The sequence below is a fragment of the Malurus melanocephalus genome, unplaced genomic scaffold (genome assembly GCF_030028575.1).
Source record: "Malurus melanocephalus ecotype Western Australia unplaced genomic scaffold, MMel_1.1 scaffold_1, whole genome shotgun sequence".
In the NCBI taxonomy this organism is placed as follows: domain Eukaryota; kingdom Metazoa; phylum Chordata; class Aves; order Passeriformes; family Maluridae; genus Malurus; species Malurus melanocephalus.
The window spans coordinates 8,648,078-8,665,173 of NW_026623233.1; the positions used below are offsets into that span (position 1 = coordinate 8,648,078).

Below are 17,096 nucleotides of genomic sequence, written 5' to 3' on the forward strand. Positions count from 1 at the left end.
CCCCGCAGCCTCCTGAGCTACATCTGTTCAGAGCCAATAAATCTCAGTACCAGGACATGGTATGTGGGGATCACCCACATTATTTTGCACATTCCTCACACCACATAGCAGTCCCTGAACAACATTCTGAAGGGGTCAGATGATGGCAAGGGCAGTGGTCTTTTCCCAGTAGGAGCATGCACATAGACAGTCCCATTGGCTTGGTGGTAAGAGTTCAGCCTTAGGGATGTCAGATATGCTGTGCCAGATGGATTCACAGCCACAAAACAGTCTTCTTTATTAACCAAATTGGGCCCAGGCACCTTTGGAGACCACAGGTTGAGAGAGTCAAAAAAAGAACATGATTTTGTTTGCTTTTAGCTGCTAAGCTGTGCTGTTCTGCAGAGTTCAGCTAGTACATAGCCAAGAGTAGAGAGAGAAGGGGATCAAAAACAGATGAAAGAGAGCAATTAAGCTGAAATGATGCATGTAAGTAGGATCCATTGTGACTGTTCAGCCATGTGTCTGCTGAGAAAAACAGAAATACGTTGCATTTACCCCAAATTCTTATCTGCATTTCAAAATAAACATGGTTATTTTCCTAGATTTCTACTTTTTAAAAAAAGTGTGTTCATTTATCTTCCTTGCCCTTCATAACATTCAGAGGCAGATACCACCAGCTGTCCCCAAGCCAGGACAGGTTAGTAAGAAACACTGGGATCCAAAATGGCAAAACTTAATCCTATTCCTAGGGGAAAAAAAAAAAAAAACCAAAAACCAAGCGAGTCCTCTCCCTGTATATATGAGCTCATTATGTTGCAGTTTGGAGAGAAGTAATTTCTGTATCAGTATATGAATTAAAAAATCATAATAAASTTATTCAAAGGTACCAATGGTGAATGATGGGAACAGAAGTTATTAGGAACAGGCAGAAGCTTGAGAGCTGTGGGCTGATTCCATGGGGCTACAGGTTTGAGGTGTGATGTTCCATCTAAGTGCTTGAAGCTGCTGGATTCAGACCTTCTCAAACCCTCTCAGATTTTTGTAGTCCTTTATCCCAGTCTGGGTCTGGGATTCACCTGACTGAACACAGGGGCTACTGGCATGTAGGGATCTAGTACAGTGTGATAAGGAGATCACCTGTCAGTCACCTGTCCCCTGCTGCCACTCTGAGAGGGTCCAGGTTCAGGTCCCATTGTCCCCAAGTCACATCTGTGTGGACATTTGGGATATCCCACGGCATCCCAAAAGGGCTGGACACTTAAGTGTGGCCAACTGAATTAAGTTTTTGTGTCCACAGAGTAGGAGACCCTGCCTGAGCTGGTCTACCCTTTGGAGTCACCAGTGAATTATCTCAGGTTACAGGTGTATGACGTTCATTCCTGCTCCTCTGCTGAGTCCAGGGTCTCACTGAATAAACACTAGGCACATAGGCAAAGTCTATAAAAGAAATCAGCCAAATGCCAAAGGGTGATRGCAGGGCTGTCAGCATACTTGCACTGCCACAGAGAGTTAAAGGGCATAATCAGCCTTCCTGTTGGGATGACCCCATTCTCACTCACCTGTGGTACAAATGCAGGACAACATTCTCCTTTCCAGGAGGGTTTGACCCAGGGCAGCAGCCCCTGCTCCCATGGAGCCCCATGGAGAAGGTGAACACCTTGGCATGGGGTCTGCCAGCTCTGGAAAGCTCTGAGATGCCACTGTCCAAGGTCCAGTCCTGGCATTGGCCTTCTAGATCATGGCTATTAATTTTTTTGSCCACAGGGTGCATCATTTACTTGCCCAGATTTTTCATTTCCCTTGAAAAAGATCAAGGGATCTTTTCCACAATTACCTTACCTTGTTTTGAAATTTCAGGCACCTAAAGTTCACTTAAAGCCTGAACCTGAGGGGAGCTGAGCCCAAGTCTTCAGCTGAAGCCCACAGACTGGCATGTGCTGCCATATGAGGGGAGGAGTGAAATCCTGACCCTCTGGAAATCAGTGACAAAAATTGGTTTAAAGCAACAGTAGAACTTTTATCCTGAGTATTATTCCCTATATGCATTCCTTTGTTTTAACAATCCCTGCTTGTTCCTGAACATGGGCTACTTCCTAAGCTCTGTTTATATTTTGTGCTTCTTCCAACCAAAGCCCCATCACAGCTGAGAGAGCCAAAGAGGGAGACAAATGCCTACCTGTAAAATTTTCTCTTAAGAGGAATCTGCATTTGGCAAAGAAGTAAGACCTTGCAAGTATTACAACTGAGATGATTAATTACATCTGAGATAGTTTAAATTTCTCAGTGATGCCTGGAAACGAGCAGCTACACGTAACCTGATCAGTCAGACAGGTGCTGTGCCTCACCCAAGAAACCAAGCATCTTTTCCTGCAGAAATTCCTGTTCTGCTCTATTGCCTAGCTGTCTGTGCAATGTCTATTAAAGATGACTTGGTTACRGATGTAATCTGTCTTGTTTCACCAGACACCATCATTGCTACACTTCAGCAGGTGCTTTAGAACTCATGTTGTGCTGAAATGCATGGGAAATTTAATCATGAGGCCTCTTCTGTAACACATGGCAAACACAGAACTGCAACAGGGTTGTAACCCTTTACTGAAGAAGGTATTTTTCTTTGTCTGATACAGCCTGCCAGCAATTTTCCAGGAACATCATCTACTGACATTTCTTTATCAGAAGAAACTCAGCCTCCATCTCAGTCCAGCTCCAGCTATGGCCTTCCCCCGAATGCTCCAGCCCTCTATACACCAACTTACTGCTTGCCTGGAGAAAAGCCCCCACCATATGCACCATAGAATAAAGAATTCATTTTAGTAGCTGGTAGACTTCTATTTTGATTTTAAGAAGCTTCTGGAAACTGTGCTGTGCAGGCACTAGGCTTCCCAAAGGAACCTTCCAGAGTGTGTTGCTGCCACTCCACTTTTACTCACATCTCCCTGTGAGTGTGCAGAGCCCTGGCAGTGCAAGGGCAGGCACATCACCACCCAGTTGTCTGCAGTCAGATGTAGCAGAACTTTATGGCTACCATAACCTTGAGATATTTAATTCTTGGTGCACTGCAGAATAGATTTTCTTCAAGAGGAAAATGAAGAAAACACTCCAGATATTTGTTCTGCTTTCACAAACCAATATTGAGGAGTTTTAGCCTGTGTTGTCTGAGTGGGTAGCCAGGAGCTCTCCGAGTCAATGATTTTGGGTGGTAAGAGTTTGTTTGCTTGTAGTGTTTRTTTAATAACCCTGGTGGAAGTGTTGTACCAATAAAGTGTGGCAATTATTTTACAATAAAGTTCACTGTGTATATTTATACTATACATGACTATATGTATTTGGAAGGACAGGAAAACAAAAGAACAAGGAAGACATCTTACTAAATAGTTTCCTTTTTCAAGTTTCAGAAAGGCTAATTTTTTTGAGACTGTTTTAGCTGAACTTTGTGCTAGCCTAGTCTGCATAGTAAAATGTCACGTCAATGTGCTAAAAATGCCATTTCCAGATRTGTATTTTAAGCTGCACTTTAGTGTTCAAATTAATTCCTTTCTTGTCAAAAGAGTACCACAACCAAAACCATTCTAGGCTAAAGGCCTCTTCTTTATTTTTAAACTAATCCAAGACCTGATGCAGGCATTTTACAATAAGAGTGAATGAAGTGGCCTAATTCCTTTTATTTATTTTATTTATTTATTTTCTCTAAAGGCTAAGCAATTAACATTAACAAGTAACATTAACAGGAAAAAAGCCATGTCCCTGCTGTCTGCATCCTGCCACCTCACTGTGCACCACATTAGCTGGGATTCCTTTCTGGCACACACCTGCCAGATTTTGGGACAGGAGTACTTATAACCAGCATGAAAACCCTTCTGTCTGCTGCATCCCTTGTTACATTTTGCTCCTGCAGGAACCGTGTTGGTTTTGCTTGATCCATAGATCTTACTGTCTRGACAGCAATGAAGCTCTAGAAATTTCCTGAAAGGCCAAAGAGCAAAACTGGAAACAGAAGGTATTTCTCATTAACATTTTAAGCAGCTGCTCTGTATTATGAAAATATTGAAAAAATAAAAGTAAACAAAACCAGCTTACWTGACAGTTCCTTTAAAGGGAAGTGACGCCATCAGGCCTGCTCAAAATAGAACAAAGAATGATCGTCCTTTTACATACTTCCCAACTTCCAAGTAATTTCTGATAATTGATGTGTTGTACCTCTGTATAAAAAGCAGATTCAGTACTAATGCACATAAGAAGAGAGATTAATTTATATGGTCAATAAAATCCAACTTTTGTTCAATTGCAGTTTTTCTGAGATGCAGTTTTAGGCCACTGATCAATGATAAGGTGCCTTCTATGTATTGTCAACAAGGTGAGTTGTATGAACCTGGCTGAGAGTAACAGAAGTCAGAGAAGAGACCATTGGTTTTGTTTTAAACGTTAATTTAATGCATCCAAAATGCTTAGTTCCTGTGCAAACACATGCTGTGAGAAGCACAGCCACTCTGATTATGAAATAAGTGAAGYTACACATCTACTTCTCTTTGTTTACTATGGATACTACCAAGGGAAGCGCCTGGGTTCATTTTGAGGACTCAAAATCCAGAACAGACTTGATCCCTTTGGGTTGAGCACCTAGACTCAACAAGGATGAAATCAAYGTTTCTCTTGGCTTGTAGCAAGTGACTGAGCAGGAATGAAGGAATGCTTTTTGCAGCTACCTCTTGCTCCAAACCTCTTTCTCTAGTTTGATACTGCTGTAGGCTATAAAAAAAAAATCACCTTTATGCAAAAGACACCCCCACCTCTTCTGTCATTCTTCAGACTGAGTTTCTCTTCTAAACCAGGTGCATTGTGGTCTATGCAAAATATCTTCACATACATGCACACATATGCAAAGTCCAGGAGCAGTTTCTGCTCTGAATTAAAAAAATTAAATGCTCCTGCAGAGTACCATAATGTACCACTGGATTCATATATCAGGACCCAAAATAATTCTGGCCTCATAAATAGTGGCACTTACATTAACACAAAGGTCAGACGTRTTTGTGATTCATTTATGCCACATGATTTTTTTTGGGAGCTACCACAGAAATTTTGCTAACATGCTTCATTTGAAAAGAACAAAGTAAAACAGGGCTTGTTTCATCTTGGTTTTAAAACAGGTGTCTTCCAAGTCTGTACTTTTTTCAGTAGAGCTACTCCAAGTTAAAAAAATGAGAGCTATTTGTGGTTGAACCCMAACRGGCAGCCCAGCCCCAGGCAGYCRCTCACTCACTCTCCCCCTCTGGGATTGGGAAGAGAATCACAAGGGTAAAAGTGAGAAAACTTGTGGGTTGAGATAAASACAGTTTAACAGGTAAAGCAAAAGCTGYACACACCAGYGGAGCAGAACAAGGAATTCATCCCCCACTTCCCAAGAGCAGGCAGGTGATCAGCCATCTCTGGGAAAACTGAGCCACTTGGACTTGGGAAGACAAAGACCATCACTCAGTGTCCCTCCCCTTCCTCTTTTTTCTCCAGCTTTATAYGCTGAGCATGAGGCCATATGGTGTGGGATTTCCCTCTGGTCACTTGGGATAAGTTGTCCCGGCTGTGTCCCCWSCCAGCYCCTTGCACACCCCCAGCCCCCTCGCTGGTGGATGGGGTGAGAGGCACTAAAGGTCTTGACACTGTGCAATCCCGGCTCAGCAATAGCTAAAGCATCCCAGAGTTGTCAACATTGTTTCCCACACAAACCCAGCCCCACAATAGGGGCTACTGTGAAGAATATTAACCCAAATTTTCCCAAAAGCACAGAGCTGTTTATCAGTAAAAGTCTAAAATARCATGAAAAACATACAGAAAATAAAACTCTGCAGTGTGGACATTCTATTCAACAGAGTATCTTCAGGACTTCCAGCTTTTACTGAAGATATCAATCTAATCTTTCTTGGGTTCTCCATTAAATCATAAATTGATCCAGCTGTAACAAATGTGCTCACAGGAATAACATGGTTTCCCTTGCTCAGTTAAAAAACCCAAACCATAGAACTACCTCTGGGTGTTCCTATCCATGCACATTCCAAGAATAAGTTATTACTGTCTAGTGGGAACTTTCCTTTCAAACTTGTATCTGGTCAGACCCGACAGTAAAGGGTTTTGACAGGTCCTTCTCTAAGTGTAAATGAGTAGTATGGTTGAAAGTGATGAAGTTTTGCACTTTTCTGCCCTACTGCATTACTGCTGATTGATTTGCTCATGAGAAGAAGCTATGATGCCGTGTCTAATGGCTGATAGAGTGCCCTCCTCTTCTCTGCTAAATAAAGCAGGAATCCTTCYCAAAGAATGAGCTTGGGATAGTCTTCCCCCTCTTTCATCTTCTCCTCTGGAACAGTTGTGTCTTCCCAGTTTGGTCACAGATGTTGTCACACATGCAGATTATTAGACTAATGTGTCATCTCTGCTTAGGGAAAACATAACATGAGTGGCCAAGAGTAATGCATAAAAAACATTGCAGAATTAGACCTTTTCACGATCATCCTGTGAGGGGTGGTGTGACCTTAGTCACACAGTATTTGGATTKTGCACCACAGCATATACCAGTATTATTCAGTTTATTAATTTGATGCAAGGCAAGGACCAAATAGAACAAGATTTAAGTGACTCGAGGCAGGCTAGGCAAAGCCCATCCCAGCTTTGGTAGGATAGCTGAAAAGCTGAACACACTTTATGGTTCTAGAACCTCTCCTGCATAAACCCCCATGGATATTCTCACCTCCTGCAGCTCAGCCTGGCTAACTCTCACAGCTCAAACCTCTCTGCTCCCACTAGGCTCACAGKGAATGAGCCAACCTAAAAATGCAGCAGCAAAAATATGTCATCACCAGATAATATTCCCCAATTCTCAACACCTCATCATTTTCCTCAGCAKCCATTGACACAAAAGCCATATGTCTTTCAACTTATTGAGTCTTTTCTTCTGAATGTTTCCTGCTGACCCAACTTTGCTTTCCATTTTCTGTTGACCAAGAGTTTTACTAAAGGTCACAACTGAGTCTTCTTTCTGTGGTACCAGAATGAGAAACTTTAGCAATAAGAACAGCAGCCACCATTTGCTCTGAGGCTGAGAAGACATGAAATGCTGATGTAAGCACATAAACCCTCCACCTTCAGGAAAAAAAAAATCCAAACTAACAAAACTGCCATCTCCCCCCACCCCAACATGCATATGTGTAACCTCCACATCAGCACAGTCTGAGTCATTGTCTCCAAATACCAGAATACAGAATAATCTCAGTACAGGTAAATTAAAAACTTGTATGTAAATATTTTATTCTCTCGAATTTTGCAAATCAGAAAGCAGTGTTTGGTAATAAAAAATAATACAGAATTATTATTTTTCTTCCAGTCCACRCTCATATATTACCAGGTTTTCCACATTACAGATGCAACTGTTTCTTACAGTCTAAAGACAACATTCACTTTCAGTATATTCTGTACTTTTGACTTATTCAATATTWGTCTTCTGAACTATTTACAAATATATTACAACTTTTAAACCTCAAAGCAAAGAGTATTTCAATAATCAATCTGACATAAGGATCAGTAGCTTCTACATAACTTCAGTGTTTAAGAGAAACTATACACGCAGTGCGGTAGATCTGAATAATTTATATCTTTTAAAAAAAGAAAAGCATTGAAAGTTTCTGAGTATAAAACCTTTGCATTGCAGTGGTACCTACTGACCCTCCTGCTCGACTGGAGGACAGGAATGTGAGGTGATGTCACTGTGCTTGTACAGAGCCTCATCTAAGTCCAGTGCRGTGTTCCTCAGCTTGAGGGTCATGCAGCCGTGGTAGGACGCRGTGACCGGAGTGGAAGTGACAGGAACGTCTGTCGGAAAGGTAGATAAATATCTCTGACAACTGGTTTTTACATAAATACCTGCCCTAGCTAGGCTCAGATGGCTATCACTTCAATCAATTCAAGCTCACCTCCTTCCGTGTTAGGGTTTCTACCTCCCCCTGCTCCTCTCGCCAGAAGGTGAGAGCACAATCCCAGACATGAGGAAAACACCATCTGTTCTGGTGCACAAAAGCCCTTCTCCCAGGSTGAACCCTTCCTCAGCTGCTCTGTGTCTCTGCAAGGCCTCCAGACCTGAAGAAACCATGAAACCCCRTGCTGCACAGCAGGCAAAGCTTCACTGCAGTGGCACACGGTGTCCACGCTGCTTTCCAGCTCTGTGATTTCCCCCCCTCTATCTTCAAACCCTCTGCTTTGGTGGAGCTGTTACACCTTCCTCTAACGCTCTTCCTCTTCAAAATAGCTTCCAAAGGATTATAGGAAGAACTTTTTGACAGAAAAACACTTCCTACATGYAGCCTCTACCATTTGCTGGACTCCTCTTTACCACGATTATGCTGTGGCCAGCTGTGAGGTTGCTGGCCCTTATCAGAAGGGTGCTGGAATGCATCAGTTGAATTGGTCAGACTAATGAGACTAATTTTTACTGTGGAGATCCTACGGTGACGTTCTTTTAATCAGTTTACCAGAGACAGAAAACAGATGGCAAGGAAGAAGACACTAAGTACAATCCAATAGACTGGAGGAAATTAGTCAATCTTAGTTCTGACTTCTGTAATATCAGATACATGCTGATCCTAAACAAACAAAAACCCCACACAGCAACAGAATGACAAGAAAACCTACATGAGCTGCGTCCTCTGCCTTTCCCCAAAGGTCATTAGTTTATTTACAACCCAAAGCTGACCCAATCAAACTGGTTGTGCAATGGAAAATAATGAATGTCTCAAAGAACATTTAACTTCATGGTGATTCAGGTAGCTAAATAAACCATTTATCTTTACATCGAAGCAAGGACAACTTGAACAATAGGTTGTCCCAAGATTGTCAACAAACTGTTGACCCAAGATTACATGAAATTTAAAGTGTTCTGCCTGGAGATATGTGGGGCTGATATGATCAGACACAGCTTAGACAGTGTTTGGACTGAGTGGGAGAGGGAACATTGGTGGGAGATCTAAGCCACAAAGAGATACTATAAATCTTCTCAGCTTCCTGGGTGAGAAGCATCAATGCTCGGTAGYTGCTTTAACTGATGATGTTACCTATTTCATATTCCTGTTGATTTACCGAAGTTTATCTGCAAAGTCTGCTTAAAGGAATGCAGCATCTCTGTTGTAATACCTCACATAAGTGTAAACTACATTTTGAGTCAGAAGAAGTTAAGTTGTAGTTTAACAGCTTGAAAACTCATCTGAGGAATCAAGCAGATTGCTGTTACATGTGCCACAGGGCTGACTGAAAGACAGCGTGGGCTTTCTTACGGATTTGTAAGAGATTTCAAAAAASAATTAATTTTTTTTTCTTTGTGCTGTAGTTGTAAATCAGGTGAAATATTTAACTTTCTGTTATGACTAGAAATGGTTCTGTCTGAAATGTGGTCATGTAAAGATTTGGAAGTCCAGTTTAAAGGTCCCTTCACCTGGTGGAATGCATATTTCCTGAAAAAATACCTATCATCATATAAATTTAGGATTTACCAGACTTGAAAGGACTATAGAAGAAGTAATAAATGTCTACATTCCCTCTTATCTCTTGAAACTCTAGGTAGTAATTCTTCCACATTTGCAAAATTAGCTCTTCTTAGGATGGGACATATTACATATTTTGACCCAGAACTCTTTCTTCATTTGTGGCAAATGGAATAAAGAATGAATTGTAGCCACTACACTGTTTTTTTCCACAGGGTATGGAAGCATGGAAAAAGCAAAAGCTACATAATGTTTCCAAAATCTGAATGAGCCAAACTCACTTAGGTCTGACCATTCGGTATTGTTATTTAACCCATAGTAATTAATCCAGCTGAAGTGCTGAAATGTTTATTTGTTTGGCAAATGACAGGGCTTCTCATGCAAGTGCTGGGTTCCTCTCAATGGCAAAAGCAGAGCACTGGCAGAAATTCTCGTTGCTAAACGCAGCAGATCAAAGGGGCAGAGCAGCTAAACCTACAGAGCCAGCTGAATCTGAGCTGCCAGGCTATGGTATCTCATGCTTAGTTCTGCCAAATTAAAAACTGTGCTGCACCCTGCACAGGTAGTCTAAGCAAACCATAGAGAACTTGGGGCAGTGACAGAATGGRATGATTTTCTGAGCTGTATAAGTCCCTGCTGTGCATCTTAGAGTTACTTAAAGTAGGCAAGCTCTCTTGCCTGTGCAATGGCCAGATTGGATAATGTAATCTGAGACTGGAAAATGCCACGTTTGGGATTTCAGCCTTGTTCCTGCCCATGTGGACATCCCAGAGTATGTGGCCTCCCCCCTTCAGGTGTGACTGGGAGCCATTTGCATCATCAGCATAAATCCTCTGTAAACTCTGGCTCATGGTGGGGACAGCCATGCCATGTGTCCTATGTGGCACCTCAGCCACCCTGCTCCAACCTGATGGCTTCAGCAYGTACCAAGAGGCTGACATTTGTGCCTCTCCCTTTCTTGGGCAAGTAAGGGCAAGGTTTCGCTGAGCTGCTGGCATCAGGTGCATCAGAGACATAAGTGTTTCCTTAATTGCATTCCTCAGCAGAAGGGACTGATAAACCAGTTCAGACAGAACAAGAAACAAACTCCAAACTTGGCCAAAATTCATGATTCAGATTAAAGTTAAATATCACAGGYTCAGAAGACAGGAACAAACTGACCTCCTAGAAGAAGCCCTGCTGTTGCTAAAAAGCCAGAGAAGCTATAAATGTGTTAACCCYTTGGTTGTGCCCTCTGCTGGGAGRCAGGCAGTCWGCTCTATGGTGCTSTGATCAGCTCAAAGAGAGCATCAGCTGGGGAGAATCACCACACTGGGCTTCCCAAGGTTCAGCAATGACAACTTGAGGCCCTACTACTCCCCTCCTCCCATGTGTTCATTACATTTATGAAGCACTACAAGAACCCACAGTCTGRTTCCTATGGATTTTACCATAGTTAAGATAATAACCTGGCTTACAGCTATCCTTCCAATAAATTATTCCTATTGTTGAACAAGCAAAAACCTCTTTCTATTTTTGCCTCCAGCTGTCCTCAGAAGGACACAATCATTCAAGGAAAGTGCAAGCCCAGATCCGCTATGCTCATGTGCCTGCACTGCAGACAAAAACTGCTCAAGCAGAAACAGGGAAGGAGTCTCACAGCCTGAACAAACAGAAAGTTTTCCTGACTCCCAGCTCAGCAAGGTGAGTTGGAAGTCTGTGGTTCATAGCACAAGACTRGAGGCTCACCTGGCAATCCTCCCACGTATGTCTTTGTTGACTGCAAAGAGCTCTCCAAGACRGACAGGCTGTCCTCCAACTCAGAGATGCTCAGTTCGCTCTGTCCTGCTGCCCCATCTACCCTCAGGGATAAGTGATCTTTCTTGAGGAGGACRTCTACAGAGTGTTCCTTCTTATCACAGAGATTTAGTGCCAGTCTGGACACAACTGTGTTCTTCAAGGCCACGATGATAAACTGAACAGCAGGGGAAAGAAAGAAAAAGAGTCAGTGAGTAGAAAAATACCTAGCCACACTTACCCAGCACCAGGATGACCCCACTGTGGCATTTATTACAAATATTTTGCAGATCCTCCAAAGAATTAGGCTTATTACTATTGCTGATTGTGTTCTGAGCTCATTTGCATAGATGACAAACCAATGAACCAGTGGGACTAATGGTTGAAACCATGTTTTCTCAGAGAGTTCTTAGTGGGTCTTGCAGAAGTTGTTACATTGCACTGGAACYGAACCAACTGGAGCTGTTGTACTATAAAGGAAAAGTTGGCTCATGGATTTTAGTGAAATCCTTCCTGGTTTACTCTTGTGTGATGCCAGAATCTAGCCCTCCATCATAAATGGGCCTTTCCCAGCACCTTTGCCACACCTAAAGACTGTCTCTTGGCTACTGATAAGTGAGAATGGAAGCCCCTGACTTACAGCACTAAACAGATTCTGTGCTAGAAAAAAACAAACAAATGTGCATTCAAGAGACCAGTTCCATCTTTTACCTAGGGCACATTTGCAAAGAGCTCCTTATTAGCATCTGACACACATCTGCAAGAGGCAGAACTCTGGTGTCAGGCAAGCATTGTTGCTTCAGACCATGCTCTGAAAAGGTGGGACAAATAAGGAGGCAGGCAGCAAATCTGAMAACTGTTTTTGAAAACTACTTCCAGTTACCAGGACAGAGCAAGGAAACTTCTCTACAAAAATACTTGTTTGTACCTGTTGTTTCAGTTTCTTTGTGGAGTGATAGTCAATCAGAGACAGTGATAAAGGAACAGATGCTTTCTCTGTAACTAGGGCAAACAGCACGCCAGTATCTGTTGCTGGTTGAATTACAGCATTTACTTCAATTTCCCAAGTTGCCTTAGTTTCATTTCCAGAAGAAGGTTGTGCTGCAGAAAAAGAAATGCATAGAACAATGTGTCAAATGGGTAAGCTGATTTGCCCTGGGAGAAAAACATTGACAGATGAGCATCTAGAGATATTGCCACATTTCTTTTATTNAAAAAAAAAAAAAGCCAAAGCACCTGAACGTAAAATTGGACATGCAAATGGCATCAGTTTCCTCTTGTTACGTTATGCATTCTGCTGCTTTTCAAAATGTTCAAGGAAACCGTTTAGCGTTTTTATCACAATGAGTTAGTTAAATTCCCATGGCTACCAATCTGACACATTCAAAGAACTGCTGCARGATACGTCAATTAAAAAACAATTTTTAAATTGAGCGGCCCAAAGATTGTTGAGAAATCTAAGTTGAAATTTGACATGCAGGAAAGATTTCTATGAAAACCTGTATCAAATTCTAAAATTCTATAAGCATACCACACTCATCACCTACCCAAATTCTTCCTGATCGCCAGCCAGAAGAGTGGCATATTTTATTTCACCTGTTGAACTCTGAATTAAACTTTTTGGTATCTTCTTACTGCCTCAGTGCCCTTGTAATTTAAAAGGTAATGCAGGCTGCAAAGAAAGATCTCAATCCTGCTCCTGCAACCTCCCTTCACAGGAGTATTAGCTTTGCTAGTTTACCACATCTTGAAATACAATAATATATTCTTTATAAAGCTTAGCACTGCAAAGCAAAAAAAAAAAAAAAAAAAAAAAACAAGAAAAGGAAAAGAATAATTTTGAAAAAATTGCAGGTGCTGAGGCCTTATCTCAGGTGAGTGTTGTCATCTGCACTTCACTGGCTCTTTAGAGGCTGCCTTGTCTTTACTTTCCAGCTTTTGAATCCATGTGCTAAGTAATACGACAGACATCTGGTACTCCCTAATTTACAATTTACAATGGCACAGCAGAAAAATCCACATAATGCTGAACAGATGGCTCCTGCAGAGCAGGACTAACACACCACACTGAAATAGATGGCCAGCACTTGTGTGATTTCAGAAACACTGATAGCTGATTACACAGATAAACAAACACAACAATCTAGAACAATAAAATGTGCTACATTAGCATGGACAAGAATTTGTTATTACTGCATGCCAATTTCATTGACTTCTATTAAGAATATGCTTAGTGCTTTTGTACCAAATGTAAGTAATGACACCCCATGATTAAAAATGAATCCAAGACCATAGTATTATTTTTTCWATGTATCATAAACTTAAGATACAGCAGTGTGGCTTGCAGGTCTCCCTGCTGAGCAGAAAACAATGGTAAGGGGATTGGAAGCACTTAAGATGCCTAAGGCTGAGGATGAGCTGGAGCCAGTCTGGGTGTGAGATTTGTTACTGGAGCTACACAGAAAGTACCTAATCCATGCTGGGCATGTTCACACTGAACCAAAGGAGCCTTTCTTTGCCATGAACCACAAGTTAAGTTATTCCTCTCCATCCACAGCTGCCAGTCGTTTCTGCATCAATCAACAGTGAGTCTGGTATATGTGTAAGTTTTACACTGTTTATTACCCAGGAGAACAGGTCAGAAATTTTAAAAAAGTTCCACCTACTTACTGTAAGTAAGATTAAACACAGCAAAACCTCGGCCAGGGTAGAAAGAGCCTCGTCCTGCTACAGCAAAGCACTGCATCTTCTCATTCATCTTTATGGTCTCTTGGATAGAGGTGTCCTCCCCGTTCAGCCAGTTCCATGCTCGCATGCAGCCATCCAGACGAGGGTTTATCTAGGAAGATAAAGCAGCATCTTAGGCCTCAAACTATGTTCAGTGGAGAAGAATTGATTGCAAAGGAATACTGAGTTATATTACAATACTGAACAGCAGATATAATTTTGACATATTATGCACATGCAAACCTATKGGCAGTAATCCCAATCCTGCAACCCCAAGCAAGCAAGTGGTCAGTATTCCCCAGGAAACTCCCCCCAGCTTGTCTCCACAGGACAGAAGGCTGCTAGCTAGTGCTGATTTGGTTGTATTGATTCTGTAAGTGCCTCTATGTGTTGCACATCAGTAGTACAATTTATTTTTAAAGCTACATAGCCAAAGCTCTGTAATTCTGCATTGCAAATACTGGAGACTTAATCCCAATCCTTTTTGTCATTGCAATAGCCTACATGACTCACAAGACAGACATTGCACTTGATCATGGTGTAAGTTTTTGGGCTCTGGCTCAAGGAGGGGTGCCTGCACCACAGGACAGGCACACCACTCTGTGCACACCTTGCTCCTTTCAGCTTCTAGTTAGGCTGTCCTTACCAAATGTCAGCATTAAAATGTGAGTCAGTGCRTAAAGAGAAGGCTCCTTGCAAAGCTTCTAAACCAGCATCACTTCCCCCAATTAAATGAGGAGAGAGAGAATTAAGTGTCTGAGCCAGGATAAAAACCTGAGGAGTTTCCTGGCTCTCAGTCCTAGATCCTGACTACACCCTGAACTTGCTGTTTCCAACATGCGGTGGCCCTGAATAACTTCTTGTGAGGCTCAGCTGCTGCACTCCCAGTCACAGAGCCACAAGCTTGTCACCTCATTTACGATTTAAGAGATGCAAATTTGGGTTTCAAGGTGCCAGCTCTGTGTGTGGTGGACATTCAAACCAGCCTGACCAGCAGCTATTCCAGAAAAACTGCAATCAATCTTACCCAAGGAGTGCCTTAACTTTTAGCTGTATCTATTTCATTTAGAGCAAATAAAGAAAAATAAACCTGTTTTTCCCTTGAGTCTCACTAAACTGAAACAGCAAACACAAGCAGAAAATTGTGACGGGATATACATGAAGCACAAACTTTGGTCACAACACAAAAAGCGTCCCCAATGCTGGTTCCAGACTTAGTAGGTGCAGTGGCACCCTCACACAGCAATGTGCCCACTGACCCTGCCATGTTCTCTAAGCCAGCATGACCACTGTGAATTTTGTCATGTGCTCCAGTTTTGCTGTGCCCTAACTCTTCAGGAGGTGTTTATTTCACCCAAACCTATCAATCAAAAAATCTGGAGTCTGAACTTTGCTACTGGCTTAGGTTCCTGCTATAGCAATGGAGAGAAAGCTGTATCCAGAAGGTAATAATTCCAGATGGAACTGCTCTCAGGAATGACTTACATTACACATAAAATCAAACCCTTCAGGCATGTGAAGGAACACAAGCGATTGTGCTATACTTACTGGTAGAATGAGATTCTTTGCTTTGAAAGGAAGGCCTCCTACTGTCAAATTCAGATGATACACCCCCTTGTCTAGAGTAAACAGGTCCCCTGAGACAGCTATTTTCATAACTGCATCCCTGTTGACCTTTATAATCAAATTTCTTTCAAGTTCTTCAACAGAGATCTGAAAAAGTAAAATTTCAAATTGAATTATTCAATATGAAAAGAACTTAGTATCTCCAGCCTCAACAACAGGACAGACCCCACTGAAATCCTCAAGACAAAGAGATATTTTCAGTCCCCAAGCCTCTTTCTATACCTTTCAAGTTACATTCTACCTTGATATGTAAATCTATTCTAGAAAGCACTCTGTGGTTACCCTTAGTGGTGAAGACAGTCCAGCTAGTTTAAAACAACTACAGAAAAATGTGAGCAGATAAACTAMCTGACTTTTGTAAGTTGCTTTATGCCAAATGTAAACACAAAAATGAACAATTAATGAGGAACTTCCTATTGCAACTGCATGTGAAAGCAAAAGCTGGAAAGACAAACAAGATGTCTTTAGTTGGATCAGTGGAAGATAATGCAGAATCTGCCCAGACCCAGTCTTTGAATACCAAACTCTGCAAAAAGCACAACAAATGATGTAATTTTTGAGAGGGCAATAAAAATGYGTAATAGGCAATAACTTTTCTCTCAAAATGTGTCTGCAAGTTTTCTCTCCATGTCTCTGAAAAGCTACTTTCTATTACCACTGAGATTTAAATAAAAGTCATAATTTGGATTATGGCCATGCTGCCCAGWGAAGCACTATAAAACTTCTGTGGAGGGAGAGAAGGAGAAGCCCAAAGCTGCTGAAAGGCAGCAGAGATTCTGCTGCCTTGGGTCCTGCCACCAATGGGGTRTTCTGTGGCTGCAGCAGAAGACAATCCCAAACTTCTGTAGAGAAGAAGGAATGAACACACCTCCACTATTTCATAATCTTCTTCCTACTCTATGACAGATACTCCACCCACCCACTCTCCATCTGTACAGCTCTGTTCCCTGGGACACCTTGGAAGGTGCTGCTTCCATCAGTGARCTGCTGTACAGAACCAAATATCTATTTTAGAGGATGTTTAGACATGTCCTTCCTGCTAGCAGGCCAGGTTCTGAGCATCTTTTTATCTGCAYTTTGGGTAGCTGTCCCAAAATTGCTCTTATCAGCCATTCTGAGCTCTTGCTCTGTTGCTGTAACACAGAGGAGGACAGGGTTGGGCAGGTTTATACCTGGGCACTCCCTTTGGATTGCAGCCTTCAGTAATAAAGACAAAGTGAATTTAATAGTTGAAAAGATAGTTCACAGACTTTCCTCTTCTCTTGAACCTCTTTTTCTTCTCTTGTGGATTCCAGYACAAACTGGTTTATATTGCTACAGCACTGTTTACACCTGGTGTRTTGCTCTGTGCCACATCCTATAGGACAAGAATATTTATCTGAAGCTTGCTTGTTTAAGGTGGCACCTACACCTCCTGACTGCACTCCAGGGAGACACACAAGCCAGTCTCACACAGGCTTTTTTTGG

The 17,096-nt window shown here is 42.0% G+C and overlaps 2 protein-coding genes across 2 annotated transcripts in view; one reads left to right on the top strand and one right to left on the bottom strand.

The window, feature by feature from the left end:
* TMEM255B (transmembrane protein 255B) overlaps positions 1-3,244 on the top strand; it is a 62,050-nt gene extending 58,806 nt beyond the window's left edge. Inside the window, exon 9 of the mRNA XM_057363673.1 lies at positions 2,610-3,244. Within this exon, the coding sequence (XP_057219656.1) occupies positions 2,610-2,777 (168 nt within the window). The 3' untranslated portion in view covers positions 2,778-3,244. The remainder of the gene's footprint in view (positions 1-2,609) is intronic.
* Positions 3,245-7,230: 3,986 nt separating this feature from the next.
* The window catches only part of GAS6 (growth arrest specific 6), a 42,138-nt gene continuing 32,272 nt past the window's right edge, over positions 7,231-17,096 (bottom strand). Inside the window, exons 11-15 of the mRNA XM_057363685.1 lie at positions 15,552-15,716; positions 13,947-14,115; positions 12,205-12,377; positions 11,229-11,454; positions 7,231-7,839 (exon numbers count right to left, since the gene is read on the bottom strand). Of these exons, the coding sequence (XP_057219668.1) occupies positions 7,685-7,839; positions 11,229-11,454; positions 12,205-12,377; positions 13,947-14,115; positions 15,552-15,716 (888 nt within the window). The 3' untranslated portion in view covers positions 7,231-7,684. The remainder of the gene's footprint in view (positions 7,840-11,228; positions 11,455-12,204; positions 12,378-13,946; positions 14,116-15,551; positions 15,717-17,096) is intronic.